We start from the raw sequence: 19,351 nt of genomic DNA, 5'->3' as shown, positions 1-19,351 counted from the left end.
TCCTATATTTTGTTTTCGTTAGTTTGACATTTTCATTATCGAAGGATATTCGAATATTATACAAATATATAGGCATACAAATTTCATTTATTATAAAAATGTTATAATAATAAAAATATTTTCTTACATACTAAATTATCTTCTTCTCTGTCAATTCTCTTCCTCTCTTTATTATCCAGCAGTTCTAATATTCCAAATTTTAATTTTTTTTATCCTTATAACTTATATATTCCTCACTTTAAAATTATAATATTATGTTTAAATAAATATTACAGAATAGCCCGACAAAACCGATTAACATATTTTTTACACAAAAAAACAAATATAGCAAAATGCGAAATAGTTTGGTAAATAGTTTAATATAATTATGTAAATATAAGGATGAAATAATTCCAAGAAATATTAGATTCTCTCTTTCTTAGAATATCATTTTAGAATTTAGAAGAAATATTTTTGAAAAATGAAAATTTCATCTTCGTAGAAATACATATGTATAGGAGAAGACATGGTGTCTCCGTTTAAGTGCATAAACAATATTGATAGCTGGGCCAAAATACAAAAGAGTTTGCCAAAAACCGACTACATCCGTCCTTTCGATTTGACTGTTTTGATTGGTATGTATGCAGCCGAAATGCATGGGTAAAATGTAAGCCGAAATTCGCTGATTTTGCCTGGAAAAGTATGAAAAAGGTGGCAAAATTTCACAGCAGACCGAGCTTAAAATATTTGGAAAGACTCTCTGTTATTACTTTACCGTTTGTTACTAAGAGGCTTTGTTATTACTAACTGTAACTTAGAGAGGGTTTTTCCCATTAAGAAATAAAATCATGAAAGATTACAATCAATTTTTAAAAAATTACTAGTGAAGCAGAGCAATCCCAAGTATAAGGTTAAAAAACTTATCACAAGTATAAGTTTGAGAAATTTTCTTCAAATTCTTCTACTTTGAAAATTGTTCAGCTTTCATAATTATTACTTGCAAACAAAAGTTCAACTTATTTTTAACTATCTAAACGAAGGCATTTAATATTGTACACCTTACAAAATCACTCTGTACATACTTATCTTTAAATATACAAGTTAGTGTGTATGTTCTATGCATATTTTTAGAAAAAGGATAATCCAACAGATGGCGTAAATTTTTCGTAAAAAATCATTTATATAATGTTATACTCGTAATGTATTATAATATTCCGTTCTGTATAATACGAGTATCAGTTCTTTTATACACAGACATAATGTATATGTGATGTAGTCATCCGGTATCGAGTTGGAATACATTGTGAAAAAACTTGCAATAAAGTTTATCTTTAATTTTAAATATGTAAATACATTGTCTATATTTACAATGAAATAGGGTTTGAGCATTAATATGGCACTAATCAGTATATAAATAAATTGACTCATATAATGACTGCTTTCAAACAATTTCGTTTACAAATATTGTTCAGTTTAGATTAGTTTAGAGAGGGGCTAGGCACTAGGCCAGCTAAAGGCTCATCGGCGTCCCTCTACAGCACACACCATCCCTCTTAATCAATTGAAGTCCCTTGAAAAAGACCAGCAGATCACAAACAACTACCTTTGAGAGGTCCTCCAATCCATCGAACCGATATACTCCGAAAAAGCGCTTCCGTCTCCGCATCAGAGCGAGGACTCACACAGTACATAATGCACATCCTTCAACACCCCAACATCTTGGCATCCCTGGCAAGTATCCGATGAGGAAGTGCCCAGTCTCCTAGTTATTTTTTCGAATAAGCAGTGTTCCATCAAAGTGCCTACCGCAAACCTGAAATCCCCCTGCTCAAAGTCAGCAGCTCCCTCGTCTTTCCAGCGCTCCTTTTCGGCCTTTTGCACAAGCCCGCCCGCCACCCCAAAACAAGCCTCCCCTTCTTCCAGTTTCCTTAACAAATATTCTTACTTTTTCTGTTTGTTCCGATAATTTCGTAGAAAATTAATTTTTTAAAGTAAATATTGTTTTTTCAAGTAAAATATTTAAGGCATATTGTATAAAACGTTTAATTCTCAAGCATAAATTTATGATTTTGTTTCAGACCAGTGCGTTAATCCAACGATTTTCTGACAAATTTAGTTTAGATTGTATTAAACAAATATTTTATTAAAACCAGCAATAAAAAAAATTCACAATTCAAAAACTTTATAAACCAAATTTTCTCAATTTAATAATTTAATTATTATAAAATTTTAAATTTTATATTCTTCTAAATAAATATTTTAACTATAGTCATATTTAAATAAAAAATTTTAATGTGAGAATATTTCATATTATGCTTAGGACTGAATATAAAAGCCCATTTTATGCAAAAATTTTCTAAAATTTTGGTTGTCTATACATAATATATGAATTGCTGAAATATAAACACAATTTTTTTTCGAATAATTTTAGCAAACACTACAATTTTTATGAATTTAGAGATTATGTACATGTAATGTATCTATATCGCTATTATAATATATTCGAGACGTATAGTATACGAGTATTAGTAAAGGACCTAAAAAAAAATTTATACTATTTGTGCTAATTACCATGACTGTCCCATATTAATGCACAAACTTATAATGAATTGATATTTTTTTTTTTGTTAAAATATAAGGATTTTCACTTGAGTGATTATTTTTCCGACTAAATACCATTATATATACATGATCATACATAGGTACAGTAGGGAAACGTTTGACACAAATTTAAAAAATATTAAAAAATATTTGAGAATATGATAAAATGTTTTAAATATCGTCCATATGTGGTATTTTAAATTAAATGTTTAAAAACTATACCGACAATTTTTTTATAAATTTTTAAATTATTTATATTTTCTAGCATTTACATTATTTTTAAAAACTGTTTTATATTATTTAAATATTTTAATATTTTAATGAAAATTAATTATTTACCAAATAATTTTCCATATTGCAGAAAAAATATATTTAATGAAAATTCTCATAGAAAGTGTGAAATTTTTTAAATTTAGAATTATGAATAGAACTTCCAGAAACTTTACAAAAGAAATAATATGAAAATGGTTTAATTTTCGTAAATTTTCCAACTCCAATCGTACATTTCAATACATTTGAATTGTACTTTTTGTTCTTTATTTAGTTTAGTGCTATAATTGCAAAATATTTAACCTAAATCCCTATAATTTCTTTAAAAAGCTAAATATTTTAAATTTATTCCTAATTGGAAAGTTCAAATTCTCTAAATTTTCATTTAGTAACATCAAAAATAATCATATTACTTTTTCTGTTTTCGAGGACCCCAAAAACAACAAATTAGAACAATAAATAAAATATCAAACTTTTTCTTTCAATTTATTAAAAATTTGTTATTATAAGAAAGTAATAACGCCATGTATGTAAATATATCTATACATTGTAATTTTATATAAAGATAATGTATATAGCCTTTGTTGATATTGGGGTCCTCGAAAACAGAAAAAATAATTTTCAAAAATTTTTGTTCTACATGAATAATATATATAAATAAATTATTTTTGGTAACATACAAAAAAATTGCAATAAAATTTCGAGAATTAAATTTGAATCTTCTTTAACTCTCAATAACTTTTAATAAAATTATCAGCTTTTAATACAATTATGGAATTGCAAAACTCATTTTATTAACTGCTCAAAGGGTATTATAATAATTTTAAACGATCTTGTATCTGCCAAACTCAAAAAGTTAATGCTTCTGACCCGGTTTTCAAATAGTTTAATAGTTTACTGGTACATATGTGTACCAGCCATGTGGAAAGGATTTCAAGAAAATCTAATTAAAGTATATCATGAAATATTCATACACCTTACTCTTCACTTTTCTTCACTTTTTCTTCTAAAATCTAAATCAATTCCCTTTTATATATTATTTTTTAAACAGTAACATACAAATTAGAATTTTTATTAAAAAATCGATATTAAATTCTATAAATTTCAATTATCACTATAAATATTAATTAAATTTGAAAAAAAATTTCAATAGTAATTAAAGAATCAACTTAAGGTTGAACTGATTTTAAGTTTAAACTGAAAAGTCAGAGAGGAAACAAAAATTAATTAACCCCAATATATTCAAAATAAAAAAATCAAAATAAAAAAAAAATAATAATAATCGTGATTCGAGAACAGTGATGGTTTAAGTAAGATATAATTTGAAAAAAAAAATCCTTCCTTTAATGACCAGCACGCTATACACGCCAATGTACATATGTATGTACGAGTAAGTACACAAAATAATTAAGCACCATAGTTAACAATTATATTTTCATAGCATAAAGTGTAACATTTTCATTCTTATCTCAAAATTTCTTATTAAATTCATTCATTGTTCCTGACATTTATAATGAATATTTTATAAGATTAAAAAGAAAAACAAGGAAATAATAATATAACAAAAAAAAAAGAGTCCTTGATAGCTTGGAATATGAAACGAAAAAAAAAAAAAAATTTTTTTTTTTACAAAATTGACTTTCTCATTTATTTCAGTTCCTTAAACTGAGTGAAAATTAAAAAAAATTTAAAAAATTTCCCTCACCATCACCACACCATATCTAAAGCCAAATAATTAATTAAAGCTTTGTGTTGTGTTTTGTTTTTTTTTTTTTGTTTTTTTGCCGTTCTTCCTCTTATACGTTCAAATATTTTCATATTATATAACACTTTGTATTTTTATGCATATTATATATAACGTTAATATAATTAATATATCAAATATATATTTAAAAATATATATATATAAAAGGGTTATGTAATACAGGATTAAAAAAAAAAAAACAGAATTTATATAAGTGTATTTATATTTGTGCAACTTACCTCAACTCTTATGGTTAGATTATATTCTTTTATACTTTCAAAATCCAGCGGATGATTAACTTTTATATCAGCCCAAGTATCACCATTATCCGGTCTCTGTTGCAGATAGAATGTATGCATTTTATTTGTTTGTGCTGTTGAACCTGGCATAAGTCGATAAAATACTGTTGGATTTCCTTCAATACCAGAGCTAAACTTTCCGACAATGCAGTCATTTTTTAATACAAACGATTTATATATATATATATACATGTAAGTGTAACATTAATTTTTGTTTTTTTGTTTTCGTAAATATTAAATCCATGACATGTGATAGTATTTGTAGACAAAGCATTGATAAATAATTTTATTTTTTTCCCCATCATTATTAAATTTTTTGTGTTGTTTTTTTTTTTGTAATTTTAATACCATGAAAAATCATTGAAGTTTCATTGAAGTAGATAGTAGCAGCATAAAAACATGTATATATGTTTGTATATAGTTAATGAATTTGATGACAATCAACGAGGATTCATTGCAGAAAATTTTTCAACACGACACAAATATTATATAAGAAAAATGTTGAAAAAGAAAAAAATCATAAAATAAAAAAGAAAAAAAAATTTTTTTAGTGAAAATTCAAATAAAAGTGAAAATTTTTATAAATTTAAAGAAAAATAATTTTTTTTCATGTTTTTCCAATACATATATGTAAATATACGTGTATATGTGTATAAAAGTATTTTTATTAAAAATATCATTGTGTTTAATGAAAAATTATTAGTGTAAGGCGAAATTTTCAGTGCAAATTTTAATTTTTTTTTTTTAGTTTTTTATTTTGCTCTTAATTTTTGCTTTTTTTGCGAAAGTTTCATTCATATAAATTAACAATTAAACCATTAATTAAGTAGTTGAATATGAAAAGAAGTTCACAATTTTTAAATAAAAAAAAAAAATTTTTTTTTTGTATTCATCATTTATCAAAGTTATGAATTTCTTGCCAAAATTGTCACTTTTAGATTTAATTTTAAAATGTGACAATGAAAATTGGCAACATTTTTTTTAAAAAAATTAAGTTAAATTAAAAGCCAAAGTAAAATGGTAAATTTTGTAATTACTTCGAAATAAAATATAGTAAAAATTACTAGAAAGTAATAGAAATGGGTATTACAACCGAATTTAATGGCATCCTCTTAAATTTTAAAAAATTTTGCGGGATTTTTAAAGAATTAGATTGCTTTAATAGAGGTACGAGCTAGGAAGAAAATATATTGAAAGGTTTTCTATAGTAGCTTTACAAATTAATTTTCTCAATAAAAAATATTTAAAAAAAAAATACAATAAAATTTTGAAAAAATGGTCGTTTTCCTCCATTTTTGTTATTGTCTAATTAGGATTTTTAAAAACTAATAAAGACAATTTTGCAATTTTACTTCGTATTCGAAATATACTATTAGTAATAAAGTAAATAATTAGTAATAAGTAAATATGGAATGCTCTTTAATGTAAGACTCTAATTTTTAATAAAATTTTTCACGATTAAAACGAATGAAAAGCAAGGCTGTGCTCTGTTAGAGTTCTAATTAAGAGCATGTTATTTATGTACACTTATAAATTATGAAAATACACATATTTCGTATATATTTACATATATGTATGTAAATATGAAAAACATCTTTATATTATTTTAAATATAATTATTGAAATTAATTATTTGAAATTTTTAAAAAAAAATTTTTATATTAAAATATAAAAAATCAAATTTTTTTCTATATTATTTTTATATCATATTTTGCTTATACATACAAATATACATATGTTTTATAAATTTATATATATGTATATGTATAAATTTGTTCTTATTATTTTATATTAATTTCTTCTTTTATTTTTTTTGTTTTTGTCTTATTTTCTTTAATTCTGGAACCAAAAATCAAAAACATATTGTTCCATATTTAGTAAAAAAATTATTTTTATTTTAAAAATATTTGAAAAAAAAACGAACAAATCTTTAATAAATCCTTAAGAAACAAAAATAAAAAAAAAAATTATTTCAAATTAAATTTAAAAAAATTATATTTAAAATAAAATTTAATTTTTAATAAATGATATTTAATTTCGAAAACAAAAGTAAGATAAGAAAAAATATTTATGTTTAACATTAAAAATTTAATATTATTTTAATTTATTTAAGAAAAAAATAAATAAATAATACAATATTTAACGAAACTTTAATAAAATAGAATTAAATCATATATTATGTAATATTTGTAGTCCAAATTTGATCAAAATATTATATAATTGAAAAATATAATATTTAATAAAATTAACCTAACGAAAAAAAAACTTAACGAAATTTTATAATTTAACGAAACTTTTAACGAAACTTATTTTCATAACCAGAGCTTATATAAATTCGAAAATGAATAAAAAAATACAATAAATAAAATTCGTAAAAAAAAATTTAACATAATTAAAAAATTATTTAACGAAAGCTTTAAATTTTATATAAGAAAAAAAAATTCTATATTTAACGGAAATTTTATAAAATTAAATATAAAATTGAACATTTTAGATTTAAATTAAGGAATATTAATTGAATTATAAAAAAAAATAAATTAAATATTAAATAAAATATTAAATAAATTTATTATTTTTTTTTTTGTTTGAATTAACATCAATATTGTTTTCACAAATAATAAATAAAGGAAATAGAATAACAAAAAAAATTATTTTTTCATGCTATATTTTTTTCTTTTTTCTAAATAATTAATAATAATTGATAACAAATTATATACGAAATAAAAATAAATAAATAAATATTTATAAAATATTTTAAAAATTTCAAAGTTAAAAAATAACCATTTAAAGTGTTTACAAAATACAAAAATTCAAAACACATTTATTTTTTAATTATTTAACATAATAATTATTAAAATATATAATTATATTTTTTTTATTTTCTTCATTTTTTATTACAAAATACAAAAATACATTCCAAAATTTAAAATGAAAAAAAAAAATAAATAATACAATTAAGAGTATGACGCTGATCAATGAAATCGAGGATATGAGTGAATTCTTTCATATAGACCGAATAAAAATTTTGTATTTAACGAAAATAGGGAAATTTTCATATAAAATCGAATTTCCAAAAACAAAAAATTATTATTAATCGGAATATACATATAAGATGAAAAACGTGAAAATTAAAAAAATTTTTTTTTAAAACAATTTATGTTTTAACTTAAGCACAAATAAAAAACCAAAAAATATTTTTTCGGAGTTCTTTATTTCAGGGAAAGAGGATTATTATTAGATATTTATTGTAAATTCCAATCCTAGAGCACTATATAATAAATAAAATTATTCTTATCATTTTAAAAATAGGATTTTAGAGATTTAAAACAAAAAAATTATAAGTAAAATTCAACAGAAAATCGGAAAATATGTTTGTTTTTACGACAAATAACTTTTAGTGTAAATTGTGTACTTGTATACTTGTGTATTTCATTATGTAAATTAATATTGTCTTATTGCAGAATTCTTGTTTTAAACCCTATACAGTATAGACTATAGAGTAAAATAATAACACAGTTATAAGAGAACACCTTTCAAATATTGAAAATTACACCGCTAGCCCTCTCATTATTCATGCTTCGAATTTCTCAATTTAAGAGCAATTGTGTATATGTGTAATATTATTGGAGAAATATAAATTTTTTTTTCACACAATTAAATAAATTTTCTCTATATTTTATGTAGAAAATGTTATTCTCTTATATTTTATACTTTCCTATATGGCCTAATGTTAAATAGACATTTAATATTTTCTTGCCTTTTTGGATTACAGTTATATATCTATATTATTAACAGTTATATATAGATATTAACAGTTATATATATCTATATTAGTTAAGTTGAATACATTTTTAGTTGAATACATTTTAATTTTATTGTCAAATTTTTAAAGTTCAAATAATTATTAAAAGTAAAGCATAATTTAATTTAGAGATTCGGGTACTAAATTTAGAGAAGAGTATAAAATCGTATTGCATAAAATAAATTCGTTTTCTATTATAATTGTAGTAAATTCAGTCCCGGTTCTGATTTATGCGGCGATTTACGCAGTTCCCAAAAAATGCCACCGCAGTAATGAGTTAAAGTAAAGAACAATGTGCAGTAAATATTGGACATTACGCATAATACATCATTGTTTTGTAACTTTAACATACTGAATGCAAAAATGGTCATAGAATTAAAAGATGAAATTAGAGTTTCAGCTTTTTGTTTTGCAATGTTTGTAAATAAGTACATGTTATATCATATTAATTTCACTATAAATGGAAAGAAAAAAATTTTTAAAAAATTCTTGAGTGGCGCCCCTCTTTACTGGCTCTAATTGCAAATTCTGACTTTGCATATATATCGCACAACCGGCGCTGAATAAATTTAAAAAGTTTTTCACAGCGTACATTGTTATTCTATTAACAAAGTACGAGAAAAAAGGAAACATTCTTCCCATTCTTCTATTAATATCAATTTTGACCCTATACAAACAGAAACACTTTTAAACTTCAACTAAGCATGGTTGAAGGTTAACAAAATTATTCTGAACATTACTTCTTATTATTTTATTTCATTCTTAAATTAAAAAAAAACTTAATAATATCGGTATGTATTAGTATTTTATACCATCCACATTATTCATACTGCACAAAACTACAACAAAACTAAAGATAATTTTAGTCTAAGCTTTTTTTTTAAATATAAATTTAGAATTTTGAAAGAATTCCATTTGTATTTTTTAATAATAAAAACAAAATATCCTTTTCAAATTAAAGTGTCCTTATTTTTTTCAAGGTACTTAAAATGTTTATGTGGTTTATTATTGTAACAATAATAATGACATTAAAAAAATTTAGTAAAATCAGAAAAAAAAATAAATTCATTGAAATTTTATTTTATACAAAAAAAAAACAAACCGGCCGGATGCAAGGATATTTAAATAAACAAAACAAAGAATAAAAATTTTATATTATCCTTAATGTGCACACGCAAATAATTTTTCTCAAGATATTTTAATAATAATAAAAAACTAAATAATAAAGAGATTTTGAAAAAACTATTTAAAAAATAATTTAAATGTAGACTTGAAAACTTAATAAAAATATTTTGTATCGCGATCTTGTGCCTGTGAGATTTTTACATTTTTCTATTCAGAGAATTTTATAATTTAAATTCGAAAATAAAGATTCACTCTTTCCTTCTGATATAAATTTTTTCTATTTAAATAATATTTTTTGCATAAAATCTAAGTAAACTACAATAATAACCATACTAACAATATACTAATGCAATTTCAAGGTGCAAGGAATTTAAGTTTATATTAACAATACAAATGAAATTGATATTTTAAAGGATTGGACAAATATTATACCAGTCTAAGGAAAATTTTAGTTCAGAATCATAAAGAATTAAATGAAATTTAAAAATTCTTAATAAATATTTTGAATGAAAGTTATGGCTACATATTCTACATGTTCGCAAAAAAGTCAACTGACTTTTTAATTAAAATATTGAATATTTGATATCCAAAATCGTTGCAGATCACTGGTCACAAGTATATTTTTACAAATTGTCATAATACTATTATGGTCATAAGTGTACTGAAATTTTCGAGTAAAACTTATGGATTTCTGACAGTATTTCATAAATATTCGAACATATACCAATTTATTAGTTTTTTAAATTGCCATAGACCGCATAATATGAAACTTATTATTGTAGACAAAACTAGAATTTCTACAGGTAGGACTTTGCTAGGAACTGAAATATTAATGCTATTAGGATCATTAGGATTTTTTTTTTAGTTCTTCAAAAGAACTTTAATACTATTGCTAATTCTAGCTCATATATTCCTTTTCTCTCAAACGAACAACAAAATTAATAACGTTAAATTATTTCGTTAAAGGCAAAAAAAATTTTTTTTTGAATTTAAATGAATTCGACTGTAAATAAATTTTAAAAATGTACCAAAAACAAAAGAAAATCAAAAATTGAGAAAAATAAAAAGGATGAAAAAAAAGGATGTGATTTAAGATGGAAATTTTAAATACTAAGCGGTAAGAATTTAAATGAACTGAGAAGAGACAAGGTGATTTGTTTGCAGCATTTTATTTTTTTATAATTTTTGGTTTTTTTCTTCTTTATTTCTTATTTTTATATTGTTAATTCAGGGAGCACACATACCAGAAAATCGTAGATGAAATTAGTTTTTCTACCCTAGCCTGAACCGTTCCTTCAAGTGATGTACAAAATTTGAGGTGTATGTATATGATTCTTAAGGCATGTATACTCTATAAACTATTATATACGAAATATTAAAGGAATATAAATTTTAATTAAAATAATTTATGAAACAAAATGTTTAAAATGGGTGAAAATCAGCGCATTTTATGAAAAATTCAGTAATTTAAAGTTGTTCTCGTCTATTTTATTAAGTAAGAATAAAATAACTTTATACATTATTTTAAAAACTCTGCCCAATAATTGAATTTGTAGTCCAAAGACGACTCTTGGAACGTTTTACTTATACATATATTTATTGAGAGACAAACTGGGCTAAAACTATTTCAAGTTTTAATTTATCACTCCTTCATAATATCTCTAATAGCTTTTCCTAAATAGGTAAAATAACGTACAGTAAATCTATATATTTATCTGGAATGCAATCACAATATTGCCAATCTCTCATAACTCATATTTAATAAAAATTTTTTTTTTCAAACGAAATACTCAAGGACATTAATTCCAATTCAAAGTAATAGCATTTCTTGAATAAATTTCTAATTTAATTAAAAAATTTTTAAAGCGAAAAAAATTGTTGAAAATAAAATTCCAAAAATAAAATATAACAAAAAGGATAACTGGAAAGTTATTAAAAAATATTCGTTTGCACTCAATATTGTTATTTTGAGAAGAAGTTAAAAAAATTTTCGAGGAATATGTTTCCTATTCTATATTGAAATATTTTTTTGTAAAACTTAATTTTTCAAACAAAAAAAAAATTCCTCTATCTAATTTTAGAATAAGCCAACACTATTATCATATCATATGTGAACTTTCCGCGGTATTATAAAATAAAACCGCATGTGGTGATTATTTTGACAAAAAATTTTTAAAAAAAACTTTTTCATATTGGTCAGCTAAATAAATTTTAATTTTATCTAATTGAATAGTTATGTATGCATATACATATACATTTAAATTTAATAAGGATGTAATATATATATTAAAGAGAAGAGGATGCAAATTAAGTGAACAGGATACAATTAATAACAGAGAGGCAAAAGGAATAAGAGAAAGGAAAAATAAACAAATTAAACTTTTCATTAAAAACTAATTTCAAAAACTTTATCATAGTTCTATTCAAAATTTTAATAATTCAGTGTCGTAAAAAGGACACTCTTTTACTTATCTCAGTTTATAATAATTGGTTGTATTCGGAATAGTTCAAGGAAATTTTTTTATTGGGGAATAAATGAAGTAAAAGTTAATTACTTAATTTATGTCATCAGCTTGCAAACTTAACTTAAAATTTGAAGGTCTTTACGGTCAAAATTCAAAATAATTTTTGATTCTCATGTCAGTCAAAATCTATGCTAAATTTTGTTGAAAGACTTTATAATATCCTTTTGAACATTTTGATTTTAAATGAAATAAAATAAAATTATTTAATTGAAACTTAAAATATTATTAAAAGTGTGAGGCATTATTAACGTTTCATGTTTTGGAAACTTGCAATATAATCTAATTTGCATATGCATGCATAGTAATCTCCATTTTGAAATTCATACTGTGTTATGAATTAAATTTCATATTCTACGAGTATTCATTAATTTTTTGTTTGCAAAGCATTTCTGACGCGATTAGAAATCTGCCCCATTATAATTATGTAAGTAGTCCTTTATATTTTATAGCACTTAACTGATTCATTTTGGAAAAACAAGTCCTTCCCTTCGACTACAGAAATCAGCCATGACTAATTGCAATCCCACCGTAACTCACTTATAATACCCTATATAAATATATAGGGTATTATAAGTGGGATAAGAATAAAGACAAATTATTGTAATTTCCGTTTTAAGCATTGAATAAATAAGGATCAAAACGGTTAGTAAGATGGCATATTTCCATTATTAGAATAATAAGTGAAAATATTTCTGGTAAAATAGTGATATTTTATTTAAATTAATATCTTAATAATTTCATTTAAGCATTAATTAAAAATATCATTAATAAATATTATTGCATACTTTTGGGTTGTGATAGCCTGATCGTCTATCTCGCTATTTTACTCAGCATGAGTGAAAAATAAAGTGAGTAACTGTCATAATATATTTGTATAATGAAATTTTCGAGTGAAAAGAATTGTTCGGTATTGCGTATCTCGTTTTTTTTTTTCTAAAAATGTACACAAAATTCATTCACTTTGTTTTTGAAAGTGAGATGTTTAATCGATAATTTGAGAAAAAAATAAAAAATCCAATTGACAAAATTAGTAAACTCATGGGAAGAATAAAATATCCATTTAGAAAAGATCGGAGAATTCTGAACAAAAAGGCGAAATACACCATCATGCTGTTAACTTTTATTATGCCAATTTATTATTGCATACTCTTTGGATTAGATCAAAATTTAAAAAAGCTTTAACAAATTATAATATTACATATTATTATATACAATATTGCACATTTGGGAGAACAATGACATAAATCAAAATACAGAGTCGTAAACTTGCTTCTATTACTATTAAAATTTAATATAATAAAGGTATTCTGTAACAAAATAATATAGAAAATTTGTTTATATACTTGTTTATATACGTTTTTTTGCCTTCGATACTAATTTACATTTGGCTATAAATACTTCAAATTCCAGAAATCGAAGTTATATTTTTGATTTGTGTCGTCATCTTTCCCAATGTGCGATATGTATACGATTGAAAATTAAGTTTAGAATTATTTCTTAGCTATGCTGTTTCTCAACTATTCAATTTGCGTATAAAATTTTAGCTTTCTGTATTTAAGGGTATGTCGTAGAAGTTCTGTGATTAAGCACAAGAACAGACAAACGGTAATAGACGAACAATGTAGAACTAAGAAACGCATTTTAAGAAATGTGCTATAAAAATATTTTAATAATAAAATTTCATTATAAATCTTTACCGTTTTATTGTATAACGAATTCCAATAATCTCTTTATTATTTTAAATATTAATGTAGGCATACATAAAATGTAAATGTATTTTTTTCACTTCAGCGAATTTTTATATTATATAGATACATTAATGTACATAATGTAATAAAATATCCTAAATTAAATATCATATTATTTTATTAAATTTAATAAAAAAAAATTTTATATTCAAATATAAAAGAATTTTTTGGTTTAGAATTAATAATGGTAAAATGATATTTAATTTGCAAAAAAAAATATTTTATTTATTTTGACAATATTTAAATTTTATAAAAATTTTTATGCTTTACTTTTTATAATTAAAATAGATTTTTAATATCATAATAAAGAAAATAAAAATTAGCAATTTAAATTTCAATTGCAATTTGTTCAAATTTTCAATTTATTTTTTTTTTTTTTTTACAACCCTGGGATATTTTTTGACAGAGAATTCAAATTTCTACAACAAAAACAGAATTTCAACAATCACTTAATAATTATGTTAGCGATTTTTTTTTTTAAATTAACTTTAATAGCTTCAATTTAAAACAAAAACAGATCGAAAAAAAATCGCTTCTATTTTACAAATTTATCGATTTGCAAAAAGGCTCTTTTTTTTTTTGGCTCGATAAAAAATGAATTTTTTTGTTAACAAAAAAAAATTGAATTTATTCTATTTTTTTTTTTTGTTGCCGATTATTATATAGAGAATCCAATAAAACAAGAATTCAACAAAGCAATTTAAAGTTTGAATTCGAAAATATTGTCATTTTATTTCAAAAAAAAAAAAATATCGGGGAAAAACCAAATTAAGTAAATTAAATGGAAATATAAAAATATTATGTAATTTAAAAATTTAACCTTAACCATTATAAATTGTGTATAAAGGTATGTGTATATGTCCTTTTGTATTATTTTTGATGTATCATAAAAAAAAATGGAAAAAAAAATGAAATTAATCTGAAAATGACAAAAAAGAACCTGCAGGTTTTTAATTTTTTATTTAAAAAAAAAATAATAATAGTAAAGGAGAATCGTTTTAAATAGAGAATGTGATGAGCAGATCCTTTAATAAAAAAAAAAAAAACAAGATTTCAATTGTTACATGTACCTACATACATAGAATAATTGTGTGTACACAAAATTATATACAGTTTATGTGAGAATTTGTACTAGGTCCAATTGGACTTTTAATCATATTTTTCTTCTTTTGTTTTAAATTGTTAAGAAATATTTTTACTATACAAAATTTTGGTTTTGATATTGAATTTTTAATTCACTATTTTGATTTTATTTAAAGCAAGGTGTTCAAAAATTAATATACAATAAGATGAATTGAAATATTTACATAAACCTCCAAATAAAATATTAATAACTTTCATAGAATACCAAAAACTTAATTAAAATAGCTATGAATTTTTAGAAAAAATGCTTGCTGTAAAAGTACCACGTAAGAATTTTTTCAAATTTCTTTTAATTATAAGATGACAAGAGTTTTGATTACCGTGTAACTTAACAATGGTACTATGCAAGCAATAATACTAAGTAAAATTGCTGAAAAGTGAAAATTTAATTCATTGCTTTGCAACCAATTAAGAAACAGGTCTTTAAAACTAATTTTTTATTTTTCAAAAAATTGCTTTTGAGCCTGTGTCAAACGAAAACGTATAAAGTAATTATTTTTCATATGCAATTTTCAATACAAACACGAAAGAGTGAAATTAATATTATCTTCTATAAAAGAGAAGGAAAATGAATAGAAAGCAAGCAACGTTACCAAAAGTCAAGATTTATCTTCAAAATTAAGATTTTTCAATATGCTACTGAAGTTTCTCAAAATTAAAATATTTTTACACTTTTACTCATATTTTCCAATGATCACAAAATTTTAACCAAAATTTCAAATTAATAGGGAACGCATGGTAACGCTACTTCCATTACAATTAATTCTATTTTAATCGACTTGATTCATTAACTAAATGGATATACGAACTAAGATATCAAATGCCATTATGAATATCATTAAAGCTGTTCTTTTTGGTTTCTGATTTAGTTCGAATTGACATTGTTATATTTTGACTTACTACTTTTTTTCAATTGAACTTCAATTGAACGTCTCGAAGGATTCGTGAAGATTTTTTTTGTTCCGAAGGGTGAATGAAGATTTAATTTAAAAAAAAAATGAAGATATTTGACACTGCAAGCGAGCTCTATTCTCTAATAATCTCTCTCTTTTCTCTCTCACATTCTCTTTCTCTCTAATTCTCTCTCTCTTCCTCTTTTTTGATTAAATTAAGTCATGCCATTTTCAATTAGAAATATTTATTAAAATTTGAAAACCTTGTATTGCAGCAAAATCTATATTGTATTTATATAGTTTGAAAGATATTTTAATTTTTATGAATTTTAAAAGTATACACACAATAATATCTGTTGTAGGTATACGTTATATTCAAATATATATATATATATATGACATATATATAATTTTATATTTATATTTTTATATAAGTGATTGTGCATAATTAAAATAACATGCAATCACAGAGTGCTTTCATTATTATTGTCTCTTAATTTTTCTCTCTTTTTCATTGTCTTTATATTTTTTGCAAAATTGAGCCACGAATAATAAAGAGAAAAACTAAAACATTTAAAATACCTTAAAAACCAATTTTTTTTTAATAGTACATAAAATAAAAATTAAAAAAAAAAATATTTTTTTGTTATGGTTTTTTTTTTTTGGTATTTTCTACATTACGGACAATAATAAACTAAATACTAAAATTTATATACTAAAATATAAAATGTGGTGCTCTTGAATTTTTTGTGCTCATTTCCTATAAATTATTAGAAAATATTTAGTGAAAGTGGAAAGGTGGTGGTAAACTTTTCTCTAATATGCCAAATATTGAAAAATATTACTCTTCGATTTAAAAAGAAAAAAAAAATAATAATAAAATTTATTTACTAGGATATTATAAATGAATTACTAAAAATGGTAAATATTCATTTTTGTGCAAAATTATTGTGCCTGGCTATACATTAATAAGTGCTTTGCTATTATACTTTTAAAATTTTCGATATTATGAGTCTACTTCATTAAATAAAAAAAAAAAATTTATAAGCAATTATAGTGCATTTCTTTTACAGTTGAATAAGGTGTTTCCACTCAAATTATAAATTTAATTAAACTTTTAATCAACTTATACTTTTTTATTATTATTTCAAACAATTTATGCCTTTTTTTCCCTATTATATTTTGATTTTAGAGAGCTACATATATGAAGTTTTAATAACACTACTTCTGTTTATTATCCAAATAAATGAATCCACTTGGCTAAATCGTATATAATTTATTGTTCTTGAAATATTTTTAAAAAATTAAATGAAAAATTATTTGATTTTATAATTAAATATTTTCAGTACCTTACTAGTCTAAAGAGGAACTTACTAGTCAATATTTATGACCTTTTTTTTTAAGACGAAATACAAAAATGGCAATTGTGATACTAAATTTAAATTTAGAATTAGATATTGGAAACAAAAAAATTTGAATGTTATTCGAAATTGATAATCATTAGATAAAAAATATTTTTCAGAATAGTTCACACAACAGATACAAAGTAAAAAACTAACTTGTAATAAGACCCAATTTTCTTCTTAAATATTAAATTAAATATTAAGTATAATATTATACTTAGAAACTGAGTAGCAAAACTTTATTATTTTAGATTTAAATTAAAAATTACGTCCATTGTGATTTTAATGCAATATAACATTCAAAGTCAATTTGAATTCAATTGTAAAAATTTAGAAATTTCCAGTTTGGATTTAAATTTTTTTAAAAATTAAAAGTGTATATAGAGAGTATATACTGAATATACCATTTCATCATCTGGTTGATGACAGTAATTTTAAGAATTTTTAATTTTTTCATTGACTGCAAATAGCGCAGGTATAACAATTTCCCATTCCTATTCTCTATATAGCCTATATATTATTATAGCGAAAATATTAATAATATGAGAATAAAAATTAATAAAGCATTATTAAATTTTAGACATTTATGGCTATAAAATTTAAATATTATATACCGATAAATTTAATATTAAAAGTTCTTAATATGCAAAGAACATACTAGGTAGAATTACAAGGACATCAATATATTATTTTTTTCTGAATTGTTATACATTTTTAATTACTATCAATAAATAATATTATAATATGAATTATTATCAAATGTATGTATATAAAATCTTTCCTCTATCAAATCTAGATATTCTTACAATTTATTTTGAAGAAGTGTGATATTAAAAATCTTATTTTTCGTATAATATATAAAATATTGAAATGAAATCAAAAAAAAAAACACTGCTATCATAATTATTGTACAAAAAAATTCTTATTATTTAATTATATTTTATATTAATGTTATTCTAGTTTTATTAATTAATATCGAAGCTTTTTCCATTTTTAAAATTCAGTTTTTAAATTGAGTCGAAATTTTTCCTATACAATTTTTAGATATTAGATTTTTTAATTTTATTATAAATATAGAAAATTTTAAACATTTAACACAAAAAACAAAAATTAAAGTCTTATATATATATATATATGTATGTATATATAAGTAAATAATATGTAAGTATATAGTTTATTATTATATCGATGCTTAAAAATTAATAAAAAAAAAAGAAAATTTCAAAAAAGAAAACACAGCAAAAATTTTTAAAACAAAAACTAAACTCTTTAAATGCAAAAATTTTAATATTTACAAAACAAAAATTTAAATATTTAATATTTAAATTAAAATATCAAAAAAAAAAAAAAAAATTTTTTTTTTTTACAATAAGAGTGAATATTAATTTTTAGTTCCAGTCTAGTAAAAAAAAAATTTTCAAATTAATTTTATTTTTCCCTTTTATAATCTTTACATTTTCTTAAAAATATCAACAATAATATTAATTTAAAAAAAAAAAAATTATTGAAAAAAAATTTATTCACCTTAAAAATATTCTTTAAATTTTGTTTTGATTTTATTTTTTTTTTTTATTATTAATTTTTATTAATAAATTCAAAAAATTCACAACAGACCTGGCTTTAATTGAGACGACTTTTCCACCAACTGGCATATTTTCCTTCACATAAATAGGCCCATATACAGTATGGTCCCATACTGGTGGATTATTAGCTCTATCGACAACATCGATTTGTACTTCAACCGTTCTTGACAATGGCGGATAACCTTTATCTTGTGCCATTGCTTCTAATTTATATGTTTCACGCTATATTTTATATT

General features: G+C 22.2%; 1 protein-coding gene across 6 annotated transcripts in view; it reads right to left on the bottom strand.

Moving 5' to 3' along the window:
* LOC129616265 (neural-cadherin-like) overlaps positions 1 to 19,351 on the bottom strand; it is a 310,117-nt gene that overhangs the window by 82,784 nt on the left and 207,982 nt on the right. For 5 of the 6 annotated variants that reach the window (XM_055531824.1, XM_055531823.1, XM_055531826.1 and 2 more), the window contains one exon: positions 4,834 to 5,023. In XM_055531824.1, coding sequence (XP_055387799.1) covers positions 4,834 to 5,023 — 190 coding nt within the window. Of the gene's footprint in view, positions 1 to 4,833; positions 5,024 to 19,146; positions 19,338 to 19,351 lie in introns of all 6 variants that reach the window. The other variant, XM_055531827.1, reaches the window with a different exon arrangement.

The sequence above is a fragment of the Condylostylus longicornis genome, unplaced genomic scaffold (genome assembly GCF_029603195.1).
Source record: "Condylostylus longicornis isolate FDR11 unplaced genomic scaffold, ASM2960319v2 ptg000166l, whole genome shotgun sequence".
Lineage (NCBI taxonomy): Eukaryota > Metazoa > Arthropoda > Insecta > Diptera > Dolichopodidae > Condylostylus > Condylostylus longicornis.
This window is presented reverse-complemented; position numbering and strand designations above follow the sequence as displayed.